General features: G+C 46.8%; 1 protein-coding gene across 1 annotated transcript; it reads right to left on the reverse strand.

Moving 5' to 3' along the window:
• Nucleotides 1-527: 527 nt before the first annotated feature.
• LOC141476419 (uncharacterized) lies at nt 528-8313 on the reverse strand. Its single transcript, XM_074165097.1, has 4 exons — nt 7783-8313; nt 6900-7229; nt 6028-6075; nt 528-641 (listed from the first exon to the last, which is right to left on the reverse strand). The coding sequence occupies exons 1-4, from the start codon at nt 8215-8217 to the stop codon at nt 528-530; spliced, it is 927 nt and encodes a 308-aa protein (XP_074021198.1). The 5' UTR covers nt 8218-8313.
• Between the last annotated feature and the right edge of the window lie 1038 nt (nt 8314-9351).

The raw sequence follows: 9351 nt of genomic DNA on the forward strand, positions 1-9351 counted from the left end.
TTTGCTGATCTCTTCCAGCATCTCGCATTGACAGATGCGTACCCAGAACCGTAGTTTTCATGTAAGTAGCTCTATTGGGTTTCCATGATCCCGGGCAACCGGCTCCAATTGGCCCTACCTGGGCCGTGGGGTTGGAGCAGATGACCTCCAACCTGAACCAGTCTGTGAAACAGCCTCCCACAGCAGCAACTGCCTTGGGGCAGAGGGAGGCTGGTGGGGGAGCACCTTGCAGATGTTTCCTGTCCTCTTTGCTGTGTTTGTGCAGGCGGTGTGCGAGGGGGAGGAAAACCACAGAAGCCACAGTGTGCTCTGCTCAGCAGCTCGCAAGCAGGGCTTCCTGGAAGGGAACGACTTTGTCTCTGGTTTGGCTTTGAGCAAAACACACCTCACAGAGCCCTGTCAAGTTATGGCAAGTTTTTTTTAGTCTTGTGGTCACAAACAACAAACCCACAGAATGGAAAGACACGGTCAAGAGGCCAAGATGTGACTTTTCTTCTGCCTCTGTCCCTGGCAGCGACTGCACAGTTTCACTGGCGAAACAGTTCCCAGAGTTCTGGTCCGGCTTGATTGTCCTCATTAAATTCTTCCTTCAATGCAGCCAGAACCTCTCCTGCTTCAGTTGTGAAATCTTGAGATTTACTCTGAAAAAAGAGTTGCCAAAAAGTATTTGTAGGTCAATATCAGAGAAAATGGCCGAGTGGCTCATATGTTAAAGATGGACTTACATTATCATTACAAAATCCCATCATAACAAAGATTACTGAGTACATCTAAGTTTGGAAATAGATCTCAGTCTGTCGCGGGCGGAGTGATTAACTTCACTCGTAAGAGAGAAGTAGTGAAATATTTATTAAGGGGAAACGGTGATTTAACAAAATCAGGAATAAATGCGATAAAACCAGTAGTAAATGCGATAGTGTTTTACGAGATTCGATGTCAAGGTACACTCTATTATTTATTGCATAGAGGACAGGGTCAGACAAGCTGTCAGGGAGACCCTCCCGTTGAGTCACGAGGTTCAGAAAGGACCCCCTTGCTTTCCAAACTCCGTCTCAGGGAGGACTCTGAGTGTGGCTGGATCCAGTCCTAGTCCCAGACTTGGTCAATGGATTATGTCCAAAGGATTATATCTGCGCAATCAACCCTTCCTATTACTTAGCTAAGATTTCAAAGTTTAGCATGCTATTAGTCACTTACCGAGAATCTGTTGCGGCAAGGAATCTCTCAGCCTCGAGGAGTAGGACCTTAAGCGAGCGTCCTCACCAAAGGGGAGATCCTGGCGTGCAGCCGCTGCCCTGCAGGAGAGCTCCAAGGGCTCTGGGACTGTCCACTATTTATAGAGTGAGATCATTGACCTATAGTCGTATTCTCATGGGAACAAAATATCTAGGTCCCCGCTCCAGACAGTGTTTTGGCTATGTTGCCAGCCATCCCCCAAAGTCCGGGTGCAAGTTATCGCAACTGATGTTCTGATGGCCATGGTGGCCATGGCTCGAGCAGGAGCTGGGACGGGGGAAGGAGAGGGGGAAAAACAGGGAGAGCACACCGCCACACAGTCATTGGGAAATTTTAAAGGTTCCCCTGTCTTTCAGGTAGTGCAATGAAATTTTAAAGAATTCCATCAATAGTGTCCACTTAAACTGCTTCCTCTTTAGGTTTTTGCATTGTTTTCCACCTCATTAATTGTCAGCATTTATTTCATTTAAACCATTTTTTCATGTTGGTGCAGTCATAAGGAAAAGACTGTATTTCTAAAAAATTCTGAGACGAAACACATGAAGATCCACCTAGAGAAAGAAGTAGAAAACTTTATTAAAACGGAGAAGGATGAGATAGTGCAGGAGAAGCTGCAGGGAGAACTGGCTTCTCAACTCCAAAATTTTTTCCAAAATATTATGGAAGATGAAGACGTGACTAAAGAAGTGCAGAGCATTGTGCACACAGGCACTCCTGGAGCTCTGCCACGGCCACCCCAAGTACTTGCACCATCGCTCTGGGTGGTTCCTTCTTTGGGCACCACCCTCACATCTCGACCCTGCATCAGTTATCAGCTTGTCTTCTGCCTTTCTCTCCTCTAGAAATCTCCCTGTTCAATTGTGTGTGCCTGAAACTCCAGCTGCTGGCCCCATTTTGTTCTCAGTGGTGTCAGGACAGAGGGACAGGCAGTCTCAGGTCCCTGTGGCAAGGGTCCTCAAGGAACGCAGCTCCATTTGGTAAGAACTCTGCTCAGCCTTGCTCTCCTTGTCAGTCCTCATGCTTGGTTTTCTGGGAATCAAAGGAAAACAGCGGAAGGGCTTGCTGGAATTTACTGAACCAGGGGCATGAGTACGTGAAAGGGAAATCCTCCAAGACATCAGCCTTCAGGTGGTAAACACTCTTCCTTGCCATCTCCTGTCTCAGAGCAGAGCTTCCTGGCCATGGTGAGCAACAAAGGCTGCTCTCCTCCTCTTCTCTGCCCCCAGAGATGTCCTTGGTCCTTGATGCCCCCCAATACGATGTCCTCGGCTAAGAAAGCACCAGATCCTCTAGTGTTACAGGTGACCCACGTAAAACTGCCCCTCCTTTCTCAAAGCCTCACATCTCACAGCTCCCCTAAAAAGCCAGAAGAAGAGGGGCAACTGGAACAGTGATTCCTTCCAGTTCCCCAAGACCAGCGTCACCGGTGCTTTGCAGAGCAGAGGGCTCCCCAGGTCGATACAGCAGAGGCACTCATTACTGCCGGCAGTGGACATCCACTCCCTCTGCTTTGTTAATATGAAGCTGAAAAATCCCCTGGTGTTTGGCTTGGCCGAGATCTTTTCACCCCCCGTCCTTGCTTTAGAGCTTTTCCTGCTTCAAGGACAATGTTCAGCTGCTGCAGAAAACCGCATGTCTTCTGTAAGCTTTGTGTCGTGCCTGTCAGATCCAGGCAGGTCTCGTGGACGCCCACGGACAACCCAAGTGCCACTAGAAACCTCCTTGCACAGGACTGGGTGGTTTAGGGGAGGCTGCCTACCTTGAAGCCAGGTTTTTCAGCTCCAGTTTAGTCAGGGGTACAGTACGTGATAAAGTTGCCTGCGTGTTGCCTCGTGGTGATGTCATGGTTTGGGCTGGGCTGGCCACTACCATGAACAGCAGATGCTGCCTTTAACCTGTGTCCCCTTCAGAGAAGGGAGAGCATCTCCCTTCAGAGGAGAAGAGAGAAAATGAGAGGGAGAGAGACTTATGAGCTGAAAAGAAACTAAACTAATGAAATATTAATAATGAAATAATAAAAAGAAAATATAATACTATTAATAAGAAAATAATGAAATTTGTACAATATATATAAAGCCATATTGCACTCCCAGGATGACAATCACGACACTGGCAGGTACTGGGAAAGTCCCAGACTGGGCTCAGTGACAGACGGGAACTGGATTCAAGAACTGGGTTCAGGAACACACAGGTTGGATCAAAGGCAGATGAACAGACAGAGTCCTCCCTGGATGCTGGCGGCTGCAGAAAGAAGCTGAGCCTTTTGATCCCTCGGCTTTTATACTGAGCACGAGGCAGGTGGGATGGAACACCCCCTTGGGCAGCTTTGGGTCACCTCTCCCGTCCCCTCCTCCCTGCAGGTGCCGCCCTTCTACGCTCTTCTGCTTCCAACCCTCCACCTTGGTACATATCAAAGTGAGTGGACCTCGGCTGTTACAGCAGTAAGTGTAAGCAGGAGCCTCTCTGCACACCATCCCTGGGCATTCGCTGTAAACGTCAGACCTCCTCTGCGAGAAGCAGGCACTGAAAACCGTGCCGTTAATTTCAGAGAGTTAGAAGAGACTTAGCTGAAAAGTAAAATTACTGAAAAGAAAATTGGTTTGACCTCAAACCAGGACTCCTGGCATCTGAATTTAGACACCAGTGCAGGTCAAGCAGATACAACATGCATCCTAATGGTGACCTGGGCATCTCCAGGTTGGCCTTTGGAGGCCGAGCAAGGTATCACAGACTGCATGAAGTGACAGAATATTTCTGCAGGGTCTTCCTCTGACCCTGGCAGTCTCTCTGTGGCGTAGCTCACCGTCCTGAGGGTCATGCCCCAGTAGTTCCTGCCAGTGAGAGAAAGAATGAAACCGCAGCAAATGCCTGTAGCCAACAGCCGGCAGACTGCTTTCAGAGAAAGCCAAAGTGCCCTTACTGGGTTCGTTCTGGTGCGAGACCGGTTTCTGAGTCTGTGGGTTCAGATGGCGGGAGCAGAGCAGGGGAGAAAAGAAACCTTTGCTGCTCACCATGTCCAGGAGACTCTGCTCTGATGAAGAAGATGACAAGGAGCAGTGTTTAGGTATTGCCCAAAGGCTGCTATTTTGAAATATTTCCCTGGGGTGAAAAAATGAGCGGGGGCAATTGTCCCTCCTTCTCTGCTGTCTCCTTTTGCACCCAGTGGACAGTGCTCTTGGCCATCCACCATTAGTCTTACTAACAGAGCAAGTGGTAGCTCTGCAGGCACCTCGCAGGCTGTGGAGGAAGAGAGGAATGAGAACAGTTGATGAGAACAGGGATGTGGTGCTGGGTAAGAACCAGGACGTGGCACCAGGATCAGGAGTCCTTGGGACTTCTCTTCCTGTGACAAGCAGGCACAGTGGGCGAGCTGGCTGTCCGAGAGACAGCCTGGAAAGTCTCTTTATTATTAGAAATGGTGCTTCAGCTAGATCAGGTAAAGCCAAACTATCTCCACGCAAAACATACCTAAGCAAGTGCCCTGTGACTCCCTCAACTTCCACGAGCTCTGGTGTGGATCTTACCTCTGAACCTTCCTGTGCCCTCTCAATACTCTCTGAGTACCCCCTCCTCACTTCCAGCTCCTGCTTCCTTCTGTGTGTCCCCGTCCATGACACAACCAGTTGCAGGAAGTCTTCAGCCCTGGTCAAGCTGTCCACCCACATCACCAAGAGGACAAAGTTACATCTCAGACAACTCCAAGGAGAGCAGTTCTGGTCTCCCGGACATCTGTGAGTGCTGCTGGGCATCCTCTGATCTTCTTCTCTCTCCAGTGTACTCTTGATCCATGCCTGAGATCTCAATCTTCACACCTTCTCTTTTCCTCTCTTGGCTCCCCGTAGTAACACTCCCCGGTCCACCTTGTTCTCCAACAGCAGGTAACAAACCCTGTCTGCTCTGCTTTTGTCTTGTTGGCAAATTTCTGCCCCCAAAAAGGGCCTATGTAGCTTTGCATGTTCAAGAAAGCCAGACTACAGAAGTGGGGATGGACCCCAGCCAGAGACGTGCAAGCATCAGCTCTTCCCTCAAGGGAAATATCTGTGTGTCCTACAGGAGCCTCTCTCTCCATTTGGGATTTAGGTAAAAAGCGTGCCCTGATCTTTGCTGTTCAATCAGTGTTCCTCGTTTCTGTGCCAGGTTCCAGATTTTGGTCATTCTGGTAAATGTGATGGGACTAGAAGTGCTTGGGCAAATGAAAGTAAAGCTTGAGCTTGGGCTCTGCTGGCTCTCTCGAAAATGTTTTCACTGGACAGTCTGGGGTCTCTGATCCCACAGGACTGAGGGGTGATTGACAGCTGAGCAGTGGGCAACTTTCCCAGGGTGGGGCTTCAATCCACATACCTTGGAACTCCATTTAAGCTTCAGGAGCTCCATTTAGGTTCCAGGAGTTCCATTTAAGCTCAGGCTTGGGCCTTGGGTCCCTGTCTGAGGTACGTTATAGGTGGTTTTGTCTTAAGCTCCGTTACAGCCATGGCCATGGATTTCATTGATCCTCACCCATGGACCTTCTTTGTGAAAACAGGTGGGGAAGCTCATCGTCCCCCCACCGTCCTGTAGAACTTCATAAACATGAATACATTTTGAAAGAACAGCAGCAGCCTCCAAATTCTTGGTGTGCAATGGAGGGAGCAGAGCTCCGCTGAGGCAGAAAAACACGGTGGCACCGAGTTTCAGATTCTGAACCCAGAGGCCAGGTGTGCACGCTGCTGGTCGACGCTCATCCCCTATTTCCCCTCTTTTGAGCAACAGGTCAGACCTGCTTTGTTCCTTCAAGAAAGCTGGCTGCCCTACCTCCCAGGAGGCCGGTTCACTTGAGGATGAACGGAGCATGTGGTCCCCCTTTGATGGTGATACAGACACCAACACTTGACTTGTGCTTAGAAAGTTTTATTGCAATTAAGGACTAATTGATTCCTTGCAAGCAGGAACAGTGAAAACCAGCACAATGTTCAGGAAGGACCAGCTCACATTTCGCCTGCCCTTTAAGACCTGAAGATGTTTCCTCCTTCTTTGCTTATTTCTTCCCTGCTTTATGCAAAGACAAAGCCTGAGTGGCCGAGATTGTCCAGGCAACAGGATTAGAAGTACCAGTTTGGGTACAGATATAGCAAAACTAGGATCAGAAACTGATACCGGGGTGGAAAAAGAGAGGTGAAAGAGCAACAAAATGAGGGCAAAGAGATAGGAAGAGGGATAATAAGGTGACCAGTGCCGACAAGACCTGCTCTGGTGGACAAGGAGGACTGGGAACAAGGCGGGTGCTTTCCCCAGCAAGCCCAGGACAGACAGATCGAGCCTCCTGGTGTTGGTGCATCAGCACCTGCTCTGGCCCCTTCGTCAGGAGTAGCTGCCCACCTCTTCAGAACTAAGTGCTGGTTTCTGAAGTCTGTTCTGGTGTGAGCAATCTAGTGAGCAATAAAGGTGAGATAAGAAATACATATAAACAAAGACTACCAGACAACCTTTCATAAAGCTTTTTAATATCACCTGAGAGTAGAGTACGAAAGAGAAGATATCAAACTGGCAGTAGACCTAGGAGTCCAAAAGGTGTAAGAGGGATGAGATCTACGGAAAACTGGGGGTCATCAGCATAAGTGTGGCCATAGGTGACCTTGCTGAGAGGGTATAATTTCTTATTTCATAATTGCGGAGATGAGAGGCACACTTTGTTTAACTGCTTGTTGTCTCCCCCATGTCTCTGTAACAACACACTCTACAGCTTCCTTTATTTTTTTCATTGTGTTTCTGAAATCTACATTTTCCCAGAAATTAGCATTATCTTGCTGGAGAGAAGGTTTCACTTTCTCTTGCATTATCCGCTCTGCACGCTCTTTCTTCTTTTCTTCAATGTGTTTCCTTACTTCTTCCTCTAATAAACTCTCCAGCTTGTCTTTCCAATGTTCTTCCTCATCTTTACAGCAGGAGCAGAAGTGGAACATGTGGTACAGGCCATAAAGCAAGCTGACAAGAGCAAGAATACCCATCCCTGCAATCTGGAAGAGAAAATATTAAATCTACTTATGTCAATGGACTTTATATTCCTAAAAATGTTTTGCACCTGAGTGAGGGGAGAACTTTACCATATTAAAGCCTTGCACTATTATTAAGCCACACAGTTCTTCTTGTAAAAGACATTCCTCGCTCCTGCCATTGCTAAATGACGACTGATGGTAAGAGAGTAACGCACTGAAACAAGGAATGTTGGTGTCTCTCTCTCAAACAGTAAATAATCTTATTTCTGATTTTCATAGGACTTGCTTTAAGAGCCAGATGCAAAGCACATGTGTAAACTTCCAGAATAACCATGGAGTCAGATGTTCAAAGCTCAGGTTTTAGCCTCAGAAGAACATGCGTATTATAAACTTGTACTGATAAAAAAAGGTAATGCAAATGTAGGAAACATATCAAATAAAAATCAGAATTGCAACTTTACACTTCATTCTCCAGATGAAATGGTTTCCATATTACTACACATTCCAGATTATTCACACACACAAAATAAGCGATATTAAAATACCTGAAGTCCTAGATTCCCAGGGCTCTTACCTGAGATATTGTGGAGGCTTCACTGGGTAATTCTGCTGCACTGCTTTGGTTTGCATTTTGATCTCTGTTTCCTTGGCTTCTTGAAGCCACACAGTCTATGTATCTGCCATCGCACAGCAGGATCACACACCAGATCAGAGGAGGCAGAAGTATCCTAAACATTATCTTAATTGTCCGGCAGCACGAGCATTTCCCAGCGCAGCAAATGCAGGTCATGAATGAAGGATTGGAGGTCAAGGTCAGGACAAGTATAATGAACGCTGGACAGAAAAAGTAGGAAAGAACGTACCCATGTTTTAATGACGCCTTCCGAGGACATTTAAATTCAGTCTCCATTATTTCTTCGAGCACAATCAGAATTATGGAATAAAGTGATACAGACAAGACATTATAATGACTTTTCCAAAAACCCAAGAATTGATTTCTGACAGACATCTTGTTCGGTGGTCAATACTTCACCAACTCAGGGGACTAAGGAAGTCTTCTGCTCCTCTATATCACACAGCTCGTCTTCTTAAACACTATTGCTATGTTTGCAAGTGATTAAACAGCAGAGAGGAACTGGAAATTAAAACACACGGGGTAATTGGCTGCATACACAGCTACAATCTGACTTTCTAGATTTTGAAACCTGTGGTTTCAGATGTCACGTGCTCTGTACAGAGTCATAGAAAAAGAGGCTAACTGAGGCTGGAAGGGACCTCCAGATGTCATCTGATCCACCCCTCCTGCTCAAGCAGGGCCACCTGGAGCCCATTCCCCAGGACCTTGGCTTTTGAATATTTTCAAGGATGGAGACTCCACCACCTCCCTGGGTAACAGTCTGTAAGACTCGGGGAGCTCAAATTCAGTTTGGAGCTCAATGTCCTTCCTGTATTTTTCTGTGCATATGACATCTTCTTGGAGATGCACCTTGGTTGGGTAAGAGGCAAGAGACACAAGCTGCAACATGAGAAATTCCAATAAAACTTAAGGAAATTTGTTTTGGCTGCTTTTTACCATGAAGATGATCATATATTAAAACAAGCTGAGGGAATTCCACCCTTGGAGGAGTTCAAGGCTCAAGCATCCTCATCTTACTAGACCTGCTTTGATCAGAGCATTGGAGCAGATGACCTCCAGAGGTCCCTTCCAACCTAAATTATTTTGTGTTTCCTTGGGTTGGTTTTTTTTTTTTTCCTTATTGCTACAGGGTAAAAGGAGAAGGCAAATAAAAATGAGAAGCCATTGACTCTTGCCATTGCATTATTGCCAAAATCAGTGTCAAGTCATAAAGTTTCTCAAGATGATGAGAGCTGAAACTGAGTTCCAGCTGTACTTGTACAGACTGAGACCCCAAAATAGAGAGTTATACAATTAAGCAAATTAGAGGAATGGTGCAGATAGAGCTCAATTGTGAAATCTAAGCTTTTCAATAAAATGGGAAACTGAGTGGGATGCAATGAGAGATGCTGAAGAGAAAGGAAAATAAAGTCATGGTGTGCTCATATACCCAGGATGTAAAAAGGGTTTGCTCTTCCAGCTTGAGATGCCTTGTAGACAGATTAGGGAAGCCTGCTCTAATGTTAA

This window comes from Numenius arquata, chromosome 32 (genome assembly GCF_964106895.1).
Source record: "Numenius arquata chromosome 32, bNumArq3.hap1.1, whole genome shotgun sequence".
NCBI classification, from domain to species: domain Eukaryota; kingdom Metazoa; phylum Chordata; class Aves; order Charadriiformes; family Scolopacidae; genus Numenius; species Numenius arquata.

What these genes read in the sequence shown, in the direction of transcription:
- LOC141476419 (XM_074165097.1), bottom strand. Translation starts at nt 8,217, where the DNA reads ATGTCTGTCAGAAATCAATTCTTGGGTTTTTGGAAAAGTCATTATAAT. An exon ending in AAGCCTCCACAATATCTCAG is followed by an intron (nt 7,230 to 7,782) that starts GTAAGAGCCCTG and finishes TTTCTCTTCCAG; the next exon opens with ATTGCAGGGATGGGTATTCT. An exon ending in AACAAGCAGTTAAACAAAGT is followed by an intron (nt 6,076 to 6,899) that starts GTGCCTCTCATC and finishes TCACCATCAAAG; the next exon opens with GGGGACCACATGCTCCGTTC.